General features: G+C 43.1%; 1 protein-coding gene across 1 annotated transcript; it reads right to left on the reverse strand.

Moving 5' to 3' along the window:
• Positions 1–146: 146 nt before the first annotated feature.
• Positions 147–18,012, reverse strand: LOC311098766 (protein-glutamine gamma-glutamyltransferase K-like). The gene is made up of 14 exons (XM_084139330.1): positions 17,718–18,012; positions 13,827–14,104; positions 11,932–12,123; positions 8,740–8,991; positions 7,277–7,395; positions 6,995–7,102; positions 6,518–6,695; positions 4,923–5,061; positions 3,695–3,887; positions 3,207–3,360; positions 2,598–2,882; positions 2,158–2,318; positions 1,732–1,868; positions 147–1,209 (listed from the first exon to the last, which is right to left on the reverse strand). The coding sequence occupies exons 2-14, from the start codon at positions 14,101–14,103 to the stop codon at positions 1,065–1,067; spliced, it is 2,340 nt and encodes a 779-aa protein (XP_083995456.1). The 5' UTR covers position 14,104; positions 17,718–18,012; the 3' UTR covers positions 147–1,064.
• Between the last annotated feature and the right edge of the window lie 3,412 nt (positions 18,013–21,424).

A 21,424-nucleotide genomic window follows, 5' to 3' on the forward strand; every position in this document is an offset into this window, starting at 1 on the left:
CTTGGATGCAGATGGAACGTTCAGCTTCTACAAGTATGTAGTTGCTGCTGTGAATGATGCCATTTTTCTGATCTCCTCACACCTTTCCAGCCAGTCGGGGGCTTGTCTTCCAGGGAGTCACGCACATAACTCAACAGGGAACATCATCACTCTGTAGTTGTTTTATTAGCAAATATATTGACAATAGAAAAAAAATACATGTATATTGATAAATTAATACAATAAAAATGTAACTCTTTAAAACAGTTTCCTTCCTTGTATTTTATGTGCAGGGGTATATAAAAAACAAACTCATTAACACTAGGAGAGCAGAGCAAGGTCAACAAAGGCTTAATGCTCAGGAGCTGACTGTTGTTTGTTTCATAAGAGCACTTTACGGCAAGGAACCACAATGACCAATGAATGGGCCATAACACTGACTCGTTTTTTCACAAACATAAACACACATTTAGAAGGACCTTTTTAGGTATAACCCTCATAAAATCTAACTAGTGCTTCACCTTCATATAAGCCCTGTAAGATACAATTTGACCGACATGTTATGCTACATACATTGTCTAACATGTTGATACAATACATACTTGAACACTAACAATTGTACTATAATGCTTATATACTGTGCATTTATAAAATGTTTTTATGACAGCACTATGACATCGTTTGTTCAAAAATACAGTAATATTAGATCATGTGCAGCTAGATAATTACATTTACCACAGGATTTTTCACAAACCATTTCAATGCCCTAACAATAGTTTGATGTTTCTTCTTTATAGGTGTGGACAGCCCTTACAGTAACAACAAATCCATTTCAGAGCAAGGCACACTGGTAACTAGGATATTACGTGAGTGTCAAAAACATTAGCGCTGGTTAACAATAGTTTACAACTTCATCCAAAGATCAGGATATTTCCATCATTACATGTCAGCATGAAATATCAAATATATCAAACAATCCTTATATTCAAGTCATGGGAGAACTGAATAAAAGGTTTCCCATTTTCTTTGATGAGACTTGAATGAAAGGCCAGGTAAGTGGACAGGAGAGAGCTGCAGGCTCCCTCTCATTGGTTCTGGACGTGGATGTCAGCGACGCCGTGCACCTGTGTTAGCTGTTTACAGTCCAGAGCCGCTACCAGCTTCCTGGGCCCAGCCTGGGTAGGGATGAAGTGTTCTGTCAGAGTCACCGTGGAGTGGCTTCCAACATCACTGAGAGAGAGAGACAGAGAGAAAGGAGGGTTAACATTACTTAGAAGAGGGACAAAGAGTGGAAACATTTTATAAGTACAATACAGAGACAGATATAGATGGTGAGCGTAATTGACAGAGAAAAGGCGATGGAGGTACAGAGAGAGAGAGAGAGAATAGGCTAATACAGATATAGGATCTTAATCTGATCACTTTTGTTTCAGGAAATGCAAACTTAGTTTATTTGAGTTTTAAAAAGGCTTCTAAAGTTGTACATTTCCACTTAGACATTTCAGACTTGATTTGCCCTAACAAAAAAGTTATCAAACCCTACAAAAATGTTCATTAATTATAATCCACATAATAATTCACATTTCCTGTTGCTCAAGGATAATTTTCCTGCTGCAGCATACTTGCTCAAATTAAGATCCTACATATGTACATTGAGATGGTTAAAGGGTCTTGCCCATAGAGATCCTGTGAAATTACTAATATTAATATTCTAAATTACTTGTTTTCTAATTCTTAATTACATGGTCTTACCCCACAACCACCTCGTGGACCTTCTGCAGGCCCAATCCCTCCACCCTGAACACAACACCCCTCAGTTTATGTGGCAGAGGGTTGGTGAACGTGATCTTGGCTGCCATCTCCTTACCCACCACCGCGTTCCCTACAGGCTGAGGAAACAAACACAACATCATACTTTACAGTGCTACTGTTTATCTGTGCAATGACATCTGTATGCAATCTGTGCCATGGCCGCAGACATCTGTACTACTTAATTTCTATGGCATTGCATTTGGTTTGGTATTTAAATAGAGGCTGAGGAAAAAAATATTATGAGAGAAGTGAACATAACCAGCATACTGTATACAGTACTGCTGCTCAAATACAACTTTTAAAATTCAAATTTGAACCTTACAGGAATCCAGTAACAGGTTGTGCTAAAGATAAGTTGCGTCTTACCTCGATGTTGAGGTCAGGTGTGCGGAGCCTGAAGTTGTTCTGAGTGGCCAGGACCTGCTGGGTCTCAGAGACCCGTCCAGACAGAGTCAGCATCAGAGCAGCCTGGTCCACCAGCTGGTTCTGGTAGCTCTGGTAGGGTAGGACCCACTGCATGGTCTTCACTGAGGAGGAAGAGACAGAGAGATTATTACACATTCTACAGTACAGGGGTCAGATGAGAGGATCGAGGATACACATGTGGTAACAGCAAATGCAGAGTGGAGATAATATTGTTACTGAGCTGAAAAGGTGCTAGCGGGGCATGGCTTGAGATAGAAGTTGCTCTAAACCACAGATCTAGGATCAGATTACTCCAACCCTAACAATTAGGAGTATTACAATTATCTGACCCTGTAGCAGTGAGGGGCAACATCCTCCACCTATTCCACTTGCTAACTCACCTTCATTGGGCATGAGTTCCACAGGTAGTTTGTCCTTTTGGACGATTCCCTTCAGCACCCCGGTGTAGTACATGACGGCCACCTGGCTGTGGAGTGTGGTCCTGCGCGGCTGGGAGCTCAGGTTGGTCACCACGATGGTCAGCTGGGCATCTTCCCCCATACGAGGCCCCTCCCCCTCCATCTTCACCTCCACGCTCACGTCCTCCGCCATCGGCGTGGAGTACACATCAGGCCTGGTGCCATAGCGACTGGCCGTCTCCACAGCGATGCGCTCCTCCTCTGATTCTGGTTGGTGGGGGGAGCAGAGAGGGGTGATTATTGGTTGTGTGTGCTAATTTCAATCAAAAACCTAATTAGCCCAGATAACGACAGAGTGTGATTATCTGACTATCCCTGATGTCTGTATAGAAAATGCTGTTCATTGCAGGTGCATAGGGGTATGGTTGTTGTTTTCGACCGTGTGGCACCTTCCTCATAGCCTGATCTCGGATGATCTTGTCTTTACAGGTGAGTGATGTCACCATTACAACCTGAGTGTTATTCCATGTGTATACGGTTACCAAGCGACCCTCTGACAGTGTACTGAAGTGTATGATGACATCACTGTACCTTCGGTGTGTTTGTACAGGTGTGTGATGTCAGCACGTTCATCAGAGCCCACAGCTTTGGTGCTGATGAAGTGTCCCACAGCCTTCTTCTCACTGTGGATCTGAGTGAAGGTACCATCCAGGTTCCTCTGCCAGTATATTTTATCACTGTTCACCTGAGGAGACACACACAGAGACAGACAGGCAGGATCAGCACCATTCATTAATGGAGAAACAGGGAAAGAGTGTGATATTTGATAAAAGATAGGAAGTAATCCAATGTCAGTTTTGCCATTTATTCTCTAATTTGAGATCTGTGATGGGTGAGATGAAGTATGGCTCAATTGGTAGATCATGGTGCTTGCAACGGCAGAATTGTGGGTTCGATTCCCAGGGCCACGCATGACTCTAAGTCGCTTTGGATAAAAGCATCTACTAAATGGCATATTTTATTATTACTATTCACAACTGATCATAGATCTTCAACCATCTCCTACCCATAGAGCTCACCTCAGCGAAGATGAAGGGCGTGTCATATTTGTGGTAGACCTGGCCAGTGCGGATGGCGGTGACAGAGGCGGGGCCACAGCGGAAGGTCCCCTGGCTGGTCTCCTGGGGGGTGGAGTCTAGCGCCTGCCAGCCACCCATACCAGAAGGAAGGTCTGGCCTGGACATCCAACAGTCGTTCCATACATGGAAGTTCCTACACAGAGAAGGGGGTTGTTGGGATTACATAGTTAGGAGTATCTGACCGCAAGGCGCTACAGAGGGTAGTGCGTATGGCCCAGTACATCACTGGGGCCAAGCTTCTTGCCATCCAGGACGTCTATGCCAGGCGGTGTCAGAGGAAGGCCCTAAAAATGGTCAAAGACTCCTGCCACCCTAGTCATAGACTGTTCACCCGGCTGCCGCACGGCAAGCGGTACCAGAGCGCCAAGTCTAGGTCCAAAAGGCTCCTTAACAGCTTCTACCCCTAAGCCATAAGACTGCTAAACAGTTAATCAAATGGCTACCCGGACTATTTGCATTGATCCCCTTTTTTTATGCTGCTGCTACTCGCTGTTTATTATAATATAATATGCCATTTAGCAGACGCTTTTATCCAAAGCGACTTACAGTCATGTGTGCATACATTTTTACGTATGGGTGGTCCCGGGGATTGAACCCACTACCTTGGCGTTACAAGCACCATGCTCTACCAATTGAGCTACAGAGGACCACCCTATGCATAGTCACTTTACCCCTACCTACATGTACATATTACCTCAATTACCTAGACTAACCTGTACCTCCGCACATTGACTCGGTACCGGTACCTCCTGTTTATAGCCACGTTATTGTAATTTTATTGTGGTACTTCTTTTTCTTACTTTAGTTTATTTTGTATTTTTTTTAAAGCAAATATTTTCTTACTTACTTTAAAAAAAATTCTGCATTGTCGTTTAAGGGCTTGTAAGTAAGCATTTCACAGTAAGATCTACACCTGTTGTATTCGGCGCATGTGACAAATACAATTGGATTTGAGTTTTACCGAAGACGTTTATTTCTATAACTCAAGCCTGGTGTTTCTTTTATAGAGTATGATTTGTGGCAAGGCATTTCTGTGTATTTAGAGCAAAGCCAAATATACACTCATGTGGCCTGGATTGAAGTGGAGAACTCTTAACCTGTGGCAGGTTAGATGCACTTGACTTGACCAGGAAAAACCGGGCCCTACTTAAAGTGGATGATAACTCACCAAACAGAGTCAGAGTTGAGGTGGTCCAACGGCTCCATATTCTCATCAAAATACACGTCTGTGGTAAGTGAGACGTCTGTGTCGTGGGCGGACTGGAAGTTTGTTACACTACGACACGGTATACCCAGACACCTGAGCACTGAGAGATGGAGAGAAGGAGGGTGGGTGGGGAGTGGGGGGGAGTGAGAGAGTGAGACCAGGTTAAATAAGAGTGTATGATAAGTCAAGTAACCATAGATTGAGCAAAAACAAAGCCAGGGATGAACAACATTTGCACAGATATGAAAAGCAAGCAAACAGGAGACATCACACAGCCTTGCAAGGCCCAACATTGGCCAACACATTAATGGTGCGTGGGTCAACTCTTTGTTCACCCAAACCCGCCCGCAATTGTTAATAACCCATCCGCAACCGCCCGAATATATGTGATAAAGTGAAAATCTGAGGCCTCCACCCGACCCTAACCTGCTAATATAGAAAAAGGCTACAGTCAGAGACGGCGGAACTATTTTCTGACAGGGGGTGCAGGATTTCTTCCCCCGCCTGATTTAGATATGTTTCTGCTTATACTTTCTGACATTTTGGAAGGCTATTTGTTAGTCAACTTGTCTATAATAATTAGATACATGCAGCTTCTCTTCTGTCAATAGGCTGTATGTTGCCCTGGAAGACTAAATAAACCCTTGGTTACCAGGATAATGTCATAAATTGATAGAATGAATGCTTCAATCTAGTTGACATCGGTAAAGTTCTCTCTGTCATCTCTGTTTCTTTTGCGGAGCAAAGATGTTTAGGGACCGTGGACGGGAAGTAGGGGTGCTGAGGGTGCTGCAGCACCCCCTGAAAAATCAGAATAAAAAATAAAGTCTTAATAAATAATATAAAAAAGTGTTGAAATGTAGTGCACTGAGCCTTTACTAGTCCTGTATTAGCGGACCGATATAGCGTCTGTAGCTCAGGCCCAAATACATTTTCTGTAGGCTATTTGGAGAGTGTACAGTTATAGGCCCTAAAGCTTAGGCTTATACACTCATGCCAGATAGCCTACAATAATGAAAGAAAAACCTCAATGTAGCCTATAGATATAAATTGCACAATAATTATATATTTATGGATTTTTTAAGGTATTGCTTTCTCTTTATTAAACCCACCCACCCTTCATCCACACAATATTTAATGACCCTAAACCCGCCTGCGGATATAACCACGGGGACTGCGGGTTATGAGTCAACCCGGGCATCACTACAACATACGGGCTTGTGTGTCTGTGACAAAAGTGGTAGGTATGAGAGGAATGTGGACGGGGAATTTTGGGTAGATATGAAGTATGGGGCCATTATCAGAGGCACTGCTGTGTTGCTCTGTGGTCAGCTACCGGGTGAGGGCCACCCTGACCTGTCACTATGAATGGTGTTCTGTTACAGACAGAAACTAATGAGAAAAGCATGATAAGACACCAGACACATAAGAGGACGTGATGGATCATGATATTGCCACTGTGTCTAGGTATGCAAAACACACATGTGCAGAAACTAGTATGCACACACACACACACACACACACACACACACACACACACACACACACACACACACCTGTGGTGGTAACGCCAGAGAAGACCCAGCACTGTCCGTATTTGACAGGCTGGCCTCCCTCCTTGTGGTATTTCATCAGGATGTCCGCACTGCCACTCCAGGCTGTAGGGGAAACTCCTCCTACATAGTTCCCTGACCAGTTTCCTGCCAGGACCCCATTGTCATCTGGGGAGTTGATCTGACGCCACGAAGGGAGAGAGCGAATTAGAAAGAGTCCATTTTGATTACAGTAGGATAAAGTATAGCAGGTGGTTTATTTAACCAGGTAGGTTATTGAGAACACAATATTTTTTACAATAATACAGTGATGGTAATGAAATTGACATCAGCATACCTCAGCATAATTCAGATCAATCGTTCATAAAGAAGATATGACACATGATATTACAGGTATAAATACATTGAAAAGTATGTGGAGTATGAGAAATATGTTGTACGTTCACTACTGAATGTCATATAAATTGACCGGTAACTCACCATGGCAGATATGACTCTGACCACGTTCACAGAGTCTCCTCTACCAGACGGCGGGATCTCACACTTCTCCAGCACATAGAGACAGGCCTCCAGCATCCCCTCAAGGAACTGGACAGCACAAACAGGAGGAAACAGACAGACAGGGTGAGATGGAAGAGAGGACGGCGGTCAAAACAATGAATAAACAGAGGCTGCGTCTTAAATGACCGGGGTTTGCAAAATCACTGGAATTTGCAGAAAGATTTCATCGCAACCACACTTGATTTCCTCCCTGTCTAATACCTGTCCATAGTTCCATGTGCGAGCTCCAATCTGTGTCTCTGTACCGTAGTAGAGTCTTCCTGTGTCATTCAGCACATACTCCTTCTTCTCCTCTTCGTCATCCATGTACACTGTGTCATCTAAGGAGAGAGAGAGCGAACCAGGGGACAAAGATTAGGTATACATTTATCATTTATTCACTGCTGAAGTTACAGGTGAAATGTGTACGTATTTGTGTGACATTTCTTAAATGTTCTCTCATTCACAGTCCACATCATCGTCATATCTGTCTTACTAAATTACTATTTCGATAAACACCAGGGAGAGTCAGTGTAGCCAGGAGAGGGTTAACTGTTACTAGCACAATGTCTGGAGCTCACAGAGGGGCCGGCTCATTTAGAGGAAAAGGGCTGCATTGTATACATTTCATCTCAACAAGTGCTCAGAGAGAATGAGAGAGAGAGAGAGAGAGAGAGAGAGAGCATGAGAGAGAGAGAGAGCATGAGAGAGAGAATGAGAGAGAGAGAGCATGAGAGAGAGAGAGAGAGAGAGAGAGAGAGAGAGAGAGAGAGAGAGAGAGAGAGAGAGAAGATTACCAGCTGTTGTACAGTAATTGTGGACTGTCAACTTTTATGACAGGAAAGGATAGATTGGGCTACCTGCCAAACCGTGCAATTAAAGACAGATAGCGCTATTCAAACACAGCGCTTTCCATAAGGCAGAACATATGTCTTAATCAGATTAAACAAAGCATATTTAAATCAATATAACCAGTTTCAATTTATTTTCATTTTACCAAGGATGTGCATGTACATCCATAGTTTTAATGAATCAAAACGCACATCCTGAAAGTGTTTTAACTCCAGAGACCTCAAAATACAGGTTGTGATTGAACAGTTAGAGACAGTATACGGTAAAGCATGCCAACGTCAATTGGAAAGACCAGAGTCCCAAGCAAATGGATGTGTGGTCTTGACGCGCAGCCAGAGAATGAAGAAAACATTCTGGGTCCCAATGGGTCAAGCAGTGACCTTTTTTGTGATGGATAGCAGGACGTTATTGGGCAGTGAGCTACGTGTCCCCCTATGTGCACATTTACATTAGTGCTGTTCTGAGAGACCAAGAGGATAAATTGTAGTCCCAGAACCAGCCTCCTCTGTGTCTGCTCTGTAACACTTGGCCCTGGTGTTTGAATTGGGCTAGAGGTCTGTTCCTATTGCAATGGAATAACAACATTGAAACATTACACCTATATACAGCATCGAAGCTGAATTGTGATTCAATGCAATATCTTTGTTTGCCCCACTTGTTTCACACTTTAGGTGAGCATGGGTGGGCGGGGTTGGCACGTCAGTGGCAATGGTCCTAAACATGCAAATCCCGCCCACCCAGTTTGCCAGGCGAGATAATCCAAGTGCAACTTTTGTCTCTCTCTCTTTTTCTCTCTACCTTCTGCTGTCCCACAACATTCCACTCATCCTTACCTTCACACCAGGGGTTGAACAGCATGACAACGTTTTTGCTGGGGTCGTGTGTGATGGCCGCCTCCCGCTTAGGGCACTGCACCATCACGGTTAGCTTGTACTGGCCAATCACGGCTTTGGGATGCGAGTTGACGGACAGCTTGATCCTGTTGCCGTTCTGCTTCATGATCTTGGCCTCCCAGCTGTCATCTGCCAGCTCCTCCACCAATTGAATTATGATGTGCGTGCCCTTAGACACCATGGGGAGGGGTCCTGTCAGACAAATTAATAAACGATTAGTTTACATTTATGGTTATCAGGGTAGTAAAACAAAGCTTCAGGTTGATTTAAGCAGTGTAATAACAGTGTAATAAGTTTAATAACAGTTTAATAACAGTTTAATAACAGTTTAATAACAGTGTAATATCGGTATAATAACAGTGTAGTGATGCCTGAAACCCACCTCAACAAACTATGCAATGTGTTCATAAATTCACTCTGGAGGTCTCCTACGATTTCAGAGCACTCTCGTCTGAGTGTGCCAGAGCGCAGAATAACTGATGAATTTACTAATGATTAACACCCGTTGAATATGGCCGGTGTCGGTAAACGTCAGCACAAAAGCGTAATTAAATTGTTGCCAACAGCACAGTTACAGTCACCAACGCTCTGGATAACATGAAAACAGCCTAACCAGCTCTGCTAGGGTGAGTAAAATGGTCAGAGTGAGGTGTTCTCTCATTTTTGTCTGGAAGTAGCTAGCAAGCTAGCCAATGTCAGTTAGCTTGGGTGGGTGCTTGACTACTGTTGTGAGGTCAGAACGCTCGGTTCAACCCTACTCCTCGGCCAGAGCATCCAGTGTTGGCTCTGAACGCACCGAGAGCGAAACGCTCTGAATTTACAAATGGACAATCTGTCAATGCTCTGAATTTACGAACGCCCAGAGCGCACTCTGAGCGCACTCTGGCACTCCAGATTGAATTTAGGAACCCACCCCAGATAACAATGAAGATTGATTGTTCTCTTACCTCTGATGGAAACTGTGCCAACCCACATTGCATTCATACCTTTCCTGAATATGTCAAAGGGCTCACTCTTCACTCACAAAAGGACCACACTAAACCAACATTTAAATGTGCATACAGTAAAATATACTGATATTTTATACAAATGCGCATACACATGCACACACCCTTACCAGCTGCACTTGACTGGCAGGAAATCACATTCCTCACGTAACCATGGGGATGGCAATTCCAATACCATCACACTCCACTTGGCAAATGCCAATGCTGACTATTTATACAGAGTGAATGAGTGTGTTTACGTGTGCTTGCTTGCCTGTTCTTGCTTGCCTGTTCTTGCATGTGTGAAAGAGCAAGAGAAAGCTCTGCAAACCAGTGAAACACTTGAATTGAATTGAAGAGACTAAATAAGGTAAGATAGTGGAATGACAGTGGTCTGTTTTACTGGCAATGTGTAGTCTGGTATGCAGTAAAGTGAGAAAACCACAGTCTCCACATCACTGTAATTCATAGTCTGCTGTCCCAGAGAGTGACAAACCAAGTGTAAACCACTAGTGTGTCACTGTCATGCAGTTCAGTTCAGATGAGGTAAACACAGTGTAGTACTGTGAAAACTCCACTGAGAGCATAGACACAGAACAAGTATGTGTGCCTGTGTACGTAGGCCTATTAAAATATCTAGGCTGCTGTTTTGTTCTCTCTCTCTCTCTCTCTCTCTCTCTCTCTCTCTCTCTCTCTTCTCTCTCTCTCTCTCTCTCTCTTCCTCTCTCTCTCCTCTCCTCTCTCTCTCTTCTCTCTCTCTCTCTCTCTCTCTCTCTCTCTCTCTCTCATCTCTCTCTCTTCTCTCTCTCTCTCTCTCTCTCTCTCTCTCTCTCTCTCTCTCTCTCTCTCTCTCTCTCTCTCTCTCTCTCTCTCTCTCTCTCTCTCTCTCTCTCTCTCTCTCTCTCTCTCTCTCTCTCTCCTCTCTCTCTCTCTCTCTCTCTCTCTCTCTCTCTCTCTCTCTCTCTCTCTCTCCTCTCTCTCTCTCTCTCTCTCTCTCTCTCTCTCTCTCTCTCTCTCTCTCTCTCTCTCTCTCTCTGCGCTTGTTGAGAGGAAATCTATCCAAACTGTCTCTGTCCTAGCATTGTTAGTAAGGCCAGCCGCTGAATCCTTATTAGTCTCCATAGTTTTCATTCCTTATGACGGAAAAATTGCATTTCTCACTTTGCAAGTATACATAGTGTGCAGGAGACCCTGTTCTCTTCCAGACCACCAAGGTTTTGTCAGACACACTCAGGAAGCCATTCAAGGCAACAACTAGAGAGCATCCTACTTTCCTATCATATTATTTCCTCTTCTTAGAATGAATCATAGTTGTGAAAGTGAATTAAAGAAGATATGTTTTTTTTCCTGCCAATATGACTGATAGGAAACTGGGCTATATATAGGGCCTGAGTAATAGGGTTTTGACCCTTCACCTCTGCAGCAGTTGGAATGAAAGAAAAGGAGTTATTCCTGGTCAGCTCACAAGGTCAGGAAATACTCCTGGCCCCATCAAAACAGCAATATGTGGTGGAGTAAAAGTAATGGCATTACCTGAGTGCTTTAGCCATAATATACTACCAAAGTTATAAATACCAGCAGGGACTCTGCTAGCAGATCATCCTGAATGAATCGTGAAGAATGATGAGTGAGACAGTTACAGATGCACAAATATCATACCCCCAAGACATGCTAACCTCTCACCACTACAATAACAGGGGAGGTTAGCATTTTTTGGGGGGGTATGATATTTGTGCATCTGTAACTCTCTAACTCATAATTATTCAGGATTCATTCAGGATTGCTGTAATCTCTAAACGGTTCACCTGATATGGCTGAAAATACCCTCAAATTAAAGCTGTCAGGCTGCACATTGTATCATTTCAAATTCAAAGTGCTGGAGTACAGAGCCAAAACAAAGAAAAAAAAACGCACTGTCCAAATACTTTTGGAGCTTACTGTATGTCTTAAGCAGTGTAAATAATGTGAACAATTTTCATGTCACAGCTCCCTGTGTTCCCTTCCTGTGTCTGGGGAGCCAGGAAACAGCTGGACACGTCCTACAACTCTATATTATATTATGTGCTGCTTTATGTAAAGGACATACTGTACTGTACCAAGGATAACAAAATAGCCTTTTTGTGAGAGCCCTCAAAGTGAAACTGACCTGTCTTGAGGTCCAGGTGGAGTTTGTCTGTATTGGAGTTGAAAGGTCGCGACAGGTCCAGTTCTATCTGGAACGTCTGGCCACGTCGGATGATGAGCTCATTGCCATGATAAAGGTTGGTGTGATGCTCCAGGCGGTTCTGACCCGTCTTAGAGCTCAGTAGATCCACCGAGCGCACTGACAACATCAGCTCTGAGAGAGAGAGAGAGAGATTTAAAAAGTTAATGCAATGGTCAGCGCTTACTGCTTATACAGTGGCTTGCGAAAGTATTCACCCCCCTTGGCATTTTCCTATTTTGTTGCCTTACAACCTGGAATTAAAATGTTTTTTTTGGCATGCCTGATTTACACAACATGCCTACCACTTTGAAGATGCAAAATATTTTTTATTGTGAAACAAACAAGAAATATGACAAGAAAACAGAAAACTTGAGCGTGCATAACTATTCACCCCCCCAAAGTCAATACTTTGTAGAGCCACCTTTTGCAGCAATTACAGCTGCAAGTCTCTTGGGGTATGTCTCTATAAGCTTGGCACATCTAGCCACTGGGATTTTTGCCCATTCTTCAAGGCAAAACTGCTCCAGCTCCTTCAAGTTGGATGGGTTCTGCTGGTGTATCAATTGGATTGAGGTCTGGGCTTTGACTAGGCCATTCCAAGACATTTAACTGTTTCCCCTTAAACCACTCAAATGTTGCTTTAGCAGTATGCTTAGGGTCATTGTCCTGCTGGAAGGTGAACCTCCGTCCCAGTCTCAAATCTCTGGAAGACTGAAACAGGTTTCCCTCAAGAATTTCCCTGTATTTAACGCCATCCATCAGTCCTTCAATTCTGACCAGTTTCCCAGTCCCTGCCGATGAAAAACATCCCCACAGCATGATGCTGCCACCACCATGCTTCACTGTGGGGATGGTGTTCTCGGGGTGATGAGAGGTGTTGGGTTTGCGCCAGACATAGCGTTTTCCTTGATGGCCAAAAAGCTCAATTTTACTTTCATCTGACCACAGTACCTTCTTCCATATTTTTGTGGAGTCTCCCACATGACTTTTGGCGAACACCAAACATGTTTGCTTATTTTTTCTTTAAGCAATGGCTTTTTTCTGGCCACTCTTCCGTAAAGCCCAGCTCTGTGGAGTGTACGGCTTAAAGTGGTCCTATGGACAGATACTCCAATCTCCGCTGTGGAGCTTTGCAGCTCCCTCAGGGTTATCTTTGGTCTCTTTTTTGCCTCTCTGATTAATGCCCTCCTTGCCTGGTCCGTGAGTTTTGGTGGGCGGCCCTCTCTTGGCAGGTTTGTTGTGGTGTCATATTCTTTCCATTTTTTAATAATGGATTTAATGGTGCTCTGTGGGATGTTCAAAGTTTCTGATATTTTTTTATAACCCAACCCTGATCTGTACTTCTCCACAACTTTGTCCCTGACCTGTTTGGAGAGCTCCTTGGTCTTCATGGTGCCACTTGCTTGGTGGTGCCCCTTGCTTAGTGGTGTTGCAGACTCTGGGGCCTTTCAGAACAGGTGTATATATACTGAGATCATGTGACAGATCATGTGACACTTAGATTGCACACAGGTGGACTTTATTTAACTAATTATGTGACTTCTGAAGGTAATTGGTAGCACCAGATCTTATTTAGGGGCTTCATAGCAAAGGGGGTGAATACATATGCATGCACCACTTTTCCGTTATTTATGTTTTAGAATTTTTTGAAAGAAGTTATTTTTTTCATTTCACTTCACCAATTTGGACTATTTTGTGTATGTCCATTACATGAAATCCAAATAAAATCCATTTAAATTACAGGTTGTAATGCAACAAAATAGTAAAAACGCCAAGCGGGATTTTTTCCTATGGTGTTACTATTATGAACGATGCTGTTGCTTCATGTAACCTACCTTCCAGCTCGTTGTCTCCAGTGTGGGGCTGAGGGGGCTCGGGGAGCGTGGCCGGTTTCACCCCGTCGTCTGTGACGACTGTGTCTGTGATGTCATACGAGCTGCTCTGGCGTCGACAGCAGCAGGGGCACATCTTCTGAAACCAACGGCGACAGCCACCCTGCTCCTTAGAATTAGATTCCGCCTCCTTCTGGTTGGTTACCTGCACTGTGGTCGGGGCGACGCCATGGAAACGGCCCACATCAGAACCACTCACAGTCAATCGGGCTCCTGGCATTCTGAGAGGGGTGATACAGAAGGTAAAGTTAAAGATGAGATTATGAGACTGTTAGATTGGTGATACAGACAGAGATAAATAGTAGTCATATTGGAGATTGCAGAGTTCAAGAAATGAAAGGATAGAAAACAAGAGCAATTGATTGAGAAAATCTATAAAATAACATCAAATGAAGATACAAAAGTATGTAAACAATTCAATGTTAGAGAGGTTAAGTGCACACATATTACTTGGACAACACTGCACAATACTCCACTGAGAACGATAGTAACATTACTATTCCTATACTTCAACCGCTATTCCCCCAATGTAAACCTCTCTTCTGCATGTTCTCTCCGCTTACATATTTTCTACCGCTCTTTTCCTCCCTCCATTCCTGAAACCAGCTTGTTTTCTTTTTAATCTTTTCCCACAATTACCACATTCATGACTCACACTCTTTACAACAGTCTGCCTTTCCCAAAGCATGCTGGGGTAGTTAGCATTTTGTCTCAGGTCAGACACACTCCCCAAATTCCCCAAACATCCTAACATACCTCTTGACTCACTGATTGATACCGGACCCTACAGCCCCACCTAGCCACAGATGTATGTGTGTGTAATCTCTAGATATGATGGGAAACAATAATCATATTGTCATGACAACGCAGAGCATTTAATTAATCCCAGTTACATCTAGTTTAGTTCACCTGTTTAGACCGCCATTCATATAACTGAAAGGTTAGGGGAACCATGAGACTATGATTCTGAGAGGATCCAGGCTACAACTTCAGAGGTCAGGCTTCAACTCTAAAAATAATGGGGGTTCAATGTCAAATGTCAGAGGTCAGGTGAGTTAAAAACAAGAGGAGCATGAGGCATGTTCAAAGAAGACCAAGAGGAGTTTCCAACCATGGTCTCCATCTGTACTTTATCGGCTGTGTCTAAACATAAAAGCCACTTTGATGCGTGTAGAGGCTAGTGAAAAAGTTTCACTAACCTTTTGATAATTAAGACTGCTAAGAGAGCAAAACAGAGAGAACATAGGGAGAAGTTCAGAGGCAGTAGAGAGAACAGCGAGCGGGTGTAGAAGAGGGGTGTGTGGTCATGGTGGGCTTAGTAACTATAACACTGTGTGTGTGTGTGTGTGTGTGTGTGTTTGTACGCGTGTGTGTGTGCTAAATGCATGCCTGTGTGAGTAGCTGATTTCGAAACTCCTCAGTCCATATGCTGGTCCAATAATGTTCCCCTCCCTTACAGTCATCCAAATGTCCTAATAATTGCTATGTAGCAATGATGACAAATGCAAATATTGATTGCAACATTGGTCCCCACCCAAAACCTCTCCCTCGGGTCCCCACCCATAACCTCTCCCTCTCTAGCACCACTCCCCAATGTTTCCATGGCCCCTGCCCCGCTCCCTGTTTCCCTCCCACACAGTGGGTTTGTTTTGGCAGTTAGCACCTTGCTAGCACGGTTGGAATGCAATTCAATGCACTTTCCCAACAACAACACCCAAATACTATTACATTTTACTCATTTAGCAGATGCTCTTATCCAGAGCGACTTACAGTTAGTGAGTGCATACATTCTTTTTTTGTCATACTGGCCCCCCGTGGGAATCAAACCCACAACCCACAATGCTCTACCAAGTGAGCTACACCCCTGCCGGCCATTCCCTCCCCTGGACGACGCTGGGCCAATTGTGCGCTGCCCCATGGGTCTCCCGGTCGCGGCCGGCCTTAGACCACTGCGCCACTCGGGAGGCTATGAGTTGAAGCCTGCTTCCCCAACACACATATAAAACGTCACTCAAGTTGATGCCTGATGTAGAAAACACCCACTATCAGCATTTGTTTGCAAATGAAATGTCATATAACATACAACATATATCCACTTGTTTGAGAACAAAGGTCATTAGACCACATGAGAGGTGAAATGATGGCAGAAGTCATAGGATAAAGGTAAAAATGCCACATGATTTTTCATTGGTTGTTTTGCATAGAACCTTCCCACAACTTTCTGGAAATGGTGCAGTATAGTTGCTTGGCTTTGGAACATTCTCAGCACATTTAAGGAACTTTATTTCATTACTTTAACAGAAGGTTTTCTAAAAATTGTTATAGGAACGTTCTCCAATTTTTCAGAGAACGTTAAGAAACAACGTTCTTCTGTGGGAATTTCAATACTTCAGCATAATGTTTCCAACAGGTTTCCTCGTAGTTCTATTTAAAGTCATGTTCTCAAATTGTTCCAAGAACGTTAAGAAACAACGTTCTTCTGTGGGAATTTCAATACTTCAGCATAATGTTTCCAACAGGTTTCCTCGTAGTTCTATTTAAAGTCATGTTCTCAAATTGTTCAGAGAATGTTAAGAAAACATTCCATAAAACCACAAGAAAACTTTAGTAACGTTCAGAGAACGTTTTAAGAATGTTATTTAAAAACATATACAATCCGTTCTCAGCATCAACAAAACTCTCTCTCTCCTCTATCTTGTTAAGTGTGTTCAGGTGTGTTGGCCGCACCCACTAATCGGCCACACCTGATCCTAATGAGAGCTTGTTTCCTTTGAAATGGTGTCTGTTTGAATGGACAAAAATGAACAGCTTTGTATGCGTAAAAAACATGGCATGCTAGCTCATTCCTGGTGGCACAGTGGAACCATTCCATGGATAGAGAATAGAAGATTGTTTGAATCTGATGCCATGTCACAATAAAAAATAACTGAGGATACATGGAAATTAATTTCCTTAGGCATTAATCATGCAAACAATCTGTGCTTTACAAGCTAGCAGTGTTATTAAAAGTCTTATTGAAACATTCAGGGAGAGTTAAGGAGTCATTGTTAATAAGTATTTATTTTTCTTAATTGACTTGCAGAGTTAAATAAAGCTTAAATAAAATAAATAAATAACATCTCCAAGGAAAACATTAAAGGAACCATATTCAAATGTGCTCAGAACCTCCCTGCAACCTAAAAATGTACTTTACCAAAACAGGCAAAATGTTCACTTCAGTTCTCAGACCTTTATAGCTTGGTTCCCAGGAAATGTATAGCTTGGTTCCCAGAACCAATGGGAAATTTAAAAAAACGTATGTTCCCACAACTTCCAAAGAACCAAATGTGCTAGCTGGGCAACATGATGTGAGGGAACAGGACAAACTTATAGGAGGGAGAGAAAAATGTGTTTCAGGTTTTTTCAGCATGGTATCTGAAATATTTATGTGGACATGTGTTTGCAATTGGGAATCCCTCATTTTAGGAGCAGAGGAGCCTGGTACCACTGGAGCCAATAGGCCTAACACCCATCACCTACCCACCAAAGGTAATATTGCTCGGTTGAGCTAATAACTCTGTCTATCTACCATTTAAGTGCCTGGTATTTTGCTTGATCAATAGGCTACATGAGCACTTTCCTCTGCCTGCCTTTGATGAGCTTCTCACTCAAACATGGCATGCTAGCTCGTGCCGCATCTAACGGTTCGCAAATCAGCAAAACGCATCCCGACCGAGAAAGTTGTGAAAAACCTAATCACATGAGTAGCCTACCACAGTGTAACTATTTCTCAAGAGTTCTACGCGCATTTGATAAATAGCTAATCTAAAAATGAATTAATGAAAAATTCCTTACTTTGTCTTGGGTGATGGCTTCTTGATTCACCAAAAAAGTTTGAATTACGTTTTAAAGTTTTCAATGGATCTCCGTTCTTTTATTATTAGGTTTAACAGTTTTTCTTGCCAGTTCCTCTGTCTCTTATACACGCTTCTTAGATCTGGGTTTATATGCTCTTTAGGAATGCAAACGGCATTTGACTTGACACACCCTCTGTTTCAAGCCCCCCCTACCCCAGCCGCTCCAGCCACCGTTAGCACAGTAGTAGGCTATATCAAACGAACCATCGTAGTCTCTATCCAGGATGTCCTGTGTGGATTATCGAGGCACAGCACAGCAAACCCGCAGGTTACGCAATAGCAGGCGCGATTGTTTCCAATGCAGGAAGGGAGTGAAAATGCAGTGAAATACAGTGGTGGGAATAAAAGAAAGGCATGTGGTAAGAAGAAAAAAAACGACATCATCAACAGTGGGTGGACTGTGATGATCATATAGGAGCAAAGGCAAGGTCAGAATAAAACCAAGTCGATCACCGTTGGATACAGTGGCAGCTGAATGTAAACTGTCCATTCTAAACTAATTCAAGGGATATTTTAGCATCTCCATGTCCCAATTTAACCCCTGCCCGAGTGGCTGCTTGACATAATACTGTAGGCCTTCTCATTCTCTCTCTCTGGACAATTCGGATATGATTCATCACTGTTTCCTAATGCATGTAAAGACAGAGAGTGAGCCACACACACACACACGCCCCCCTACAAAGGTTAGTATGGTCTCATTCCTTGTCAACTTCCCTTAATGACTTTCGGTTCTCTTTTACATTACACCCCTGCCCCACTTTTTCATAACTCATGACCTCACAAGCTGGACCCCATCTGTGGTACGAGTTCCTCTGAGTTCCTATCGTAATCCTCTCAGAAGGTCATATCCTGGATCAATATCCTTTTTGGTCATGGGGCTGAAATGTCAAGCTGAGGCAAATCGAGAGTTTGAGCAGAATAGAAATAAAGAAAAGAAAACTAATGTTGGTCTTTCAGGATTACATTCAGTCAGAAACAATGACACATGATGACACGAGCACATCTAATTTATTAGCCTGTACTGTATGTTTTTGTCAAGACCTGTGTCCAAGGTGTGCTCTCTGAAAACTCTTCCCACGTTCAACTCATCAGGTAAATGAAAACACCTGTCACCATGTAAGTTCCAAGTCTCACGGTTATGTTCCCACCCACTGGTTGAATCAACATTGCTTCCATGTCATTTCAATTAAATTAAATTGAACCAACGTGGAATAGACAATAAATTGACGTCTGTGCCCAGTGGGCAGAGAGTCGTCCTCATCCCAGAGACCAGTCATGTAGCAGTGGAGGGGAAAGTATGACCTGGCAGGTCTGTGTTTTACTCTATCATCAGGGACAAACTGCCATGGTTGCTGTGGGAGACCAGAGCCTGCCCTATCCTGTCTAAACCTGCCCTTGCAGAGTGATAAATAATATGTTTAACATCATGTTGACGTGATTGAATGTGATGAAGAAGGTAATAATCAGGATGCACTGAATAGATTCCCTTTACGATCAATTATTATGACCAGAGAGCAATGGCAAGGGAAAAATGCAGAACCTTTGTCCTACAAAATCTCACAAAACCACCCATTCTTTAAATCTCAGGTTTATACTCACATGTAAAAAAAAAAAAAAAATGCTTGTCCTACTACAGTACACCTAACACAGTCTAGAAATAGAATTGTTGTGATTGAGGCTGAGGGTCAAGAGTCACGATTGGTATGTGCCGTATTGACACTGTGTTATATAATTACTACTGCAGCTGAAGGTGAATGGAAAGTAAATGTTTTTTTCGGTGGTCAACGGCAGCTCAAACGTCTTCGGAATCAGGGTGTGGCTATGACCCGAAAGATGAAAGCTGACCGCTACCTCAAATCTACTGCCGATAATCTGAATAATCCCTCCAAATTTTGGCAAGTAGTGAAAGGTTTGGAGTGCAAAAAAAGATGCATAACTTCCTAAACAACTGCTGGTAGACTCACAAGTGGTAACTGAGAAAACCTGTATTTTGAACTCTTTTAATCAGCATTTCCTTGACGCAGGCATATTATTTGATAGGGTTAAATGTCAAAATGAGCCCCCTGTGAAATGACCTGATACCCCTGTCTACTCCTTCTCCAGGTTCTCCTTCTCACCCTTCTCTGTCTCAGAGGTGCGTAGAGCCCTGAAGGCAATTGATGTCAAAAAAATCCCCTGGACCTGATGATCTAGACCCCCGCCTACTACAACTGGCTGCAGACATAATCACTATCCCCTTAACATGCATCTTCAACCTCACCTTAGAAAGGAATGAAATCCACAAACTATAGAAATCAGCATATTTGTCCTTCCTCTTTTGGAAGGAGGAGATCCCACTCTACTGAACAACTATCGGCCAATATCTAAATTGTCTGTTTTGGCAAAAGTAGTCCCTAGCCAATAAACAGCTTATGGTCTACCTTCAGGAAAACAACATTCTGAGTGGTATGCAATCAGGTTTCAGGTCAAGCCACAGCACTGTGACAGCAACCTTGAAGGTTTTGAACAATATCCACTGTGCCCTGGATAAGAAGTTACATTGTGTATCTGTGTTCATAGACTTTTGACATTGTCGACCTTACTGTCTTTGTGCAGGGATTACTGGTCATGCTATGGAGTGGTTTGTGAACTACCTGTCAAATCAAACCCAGTGTGTTAAGGCAGATTGTTGTACACCATAGAGCTGCGCTCGGGTGTGCCTGAAGGATACATTTTAGGTCTCCTATTGTTTATTACCTATCCCTTATTTTACCAAGAACACATTATCATTTACAGCAATGACCTTAGGGAATGGTTACATGAGAGAGGAATGAGACAATTGGAAGCTGGGGATGATTAGGTGGCTATGATGGTATGAGGGCCAGATTAAGTAATTTAGCCAGGACACCAGGGTTAACACCCCTACTCTTAGTGCCATAGGATCTTTAACAACCACAGAGAATCAGGACACCAGTTTAACATCCCACCTGAAAGACGGCACCCTACACAGAGCTATGTCTCCAATCACTGCCCTGGCGCATTGGGATTTTTTTTTTTAGACCAGAGGAAAGAATGCCTCCTACTAGCCCTCCAACACCACTTCCAGCAGCATCTGGTCTCCCATCCAGGGACCGACCAGGACCAACCCTGCTTAGCTTCAGACGCAAGCCAGTAGTGCGATGCAGAGTGGTATGCTGCTGACGTATTGAGACAGCTGTTGTACATTTTTATGCGGAAGACATTATTCTCTACTCTAGTGGCAGCAGTTTGACTTTGGCTATTGAAAGAGCTCAAACAGCTCCAACTCGTACAGATTCTGTTGAATGGTGTTAAAAGCTGTTTGAGCATTTTCAAAAGCAATAGCTCAAACAGCCTTTAACACCATTTAACATAATCTGTACGAGTTGGAGCTTGTTCTAAATTCCTCAAAATCAAAATGCATGGTATTTTCCAATAGTAAACACTGAAAACCATGTCACTACCTTGGAAGGACATTCCATAGAGTTTGGATGAGGTGACAACTTGAGCTTCACTACCCATGTAGAGAACCTTGTCAGGAAACTCAAGTTGCTTATTGGGTTTTATTAACGGCACAAAGCTTTATTTTCCTTTGCCGACAAAAGGGATTGATTCGTTGTACTTTTCTTTCTGTGTTGGACTATGGTG

This window comes from Coregonus lavaretus (assembly GCF_964263955.1).
Source record: "Coregonus lavaretus genome assembly, chromosome: 23".
NCBI lineage: Eukaryota > Metazoa > Chordata > Actinopteri > Salmoniformes > Salmonidae > Coregonus > Coregonus lavaretus.

Bases quoted from the DNA above. Each gene is read 5' to 3' on its own strand.
- LOC311098766 (XM_084139330.1), bottom strand. From the start codon at position 14,103: ATGCCAGGAGCCCGATTGACTGTGAGTGGTTCTGATGTGGGCCGTTTC. The intron at 3,361-3,694 runs GTGAGCTCTATG...GTGTCTCCTCAG, and splicing joins CGCCCTTCATCTTCGCTGAG to GTGAACAGTGATAAAATATA. The intron at 2,319-2,597 runs GTGAGTTAGCAA...CTTCCTCCTCAG, and splicing joins GGAACTCATGCCCAATGAAG to TGAAGACCATGCAGTGGGTC.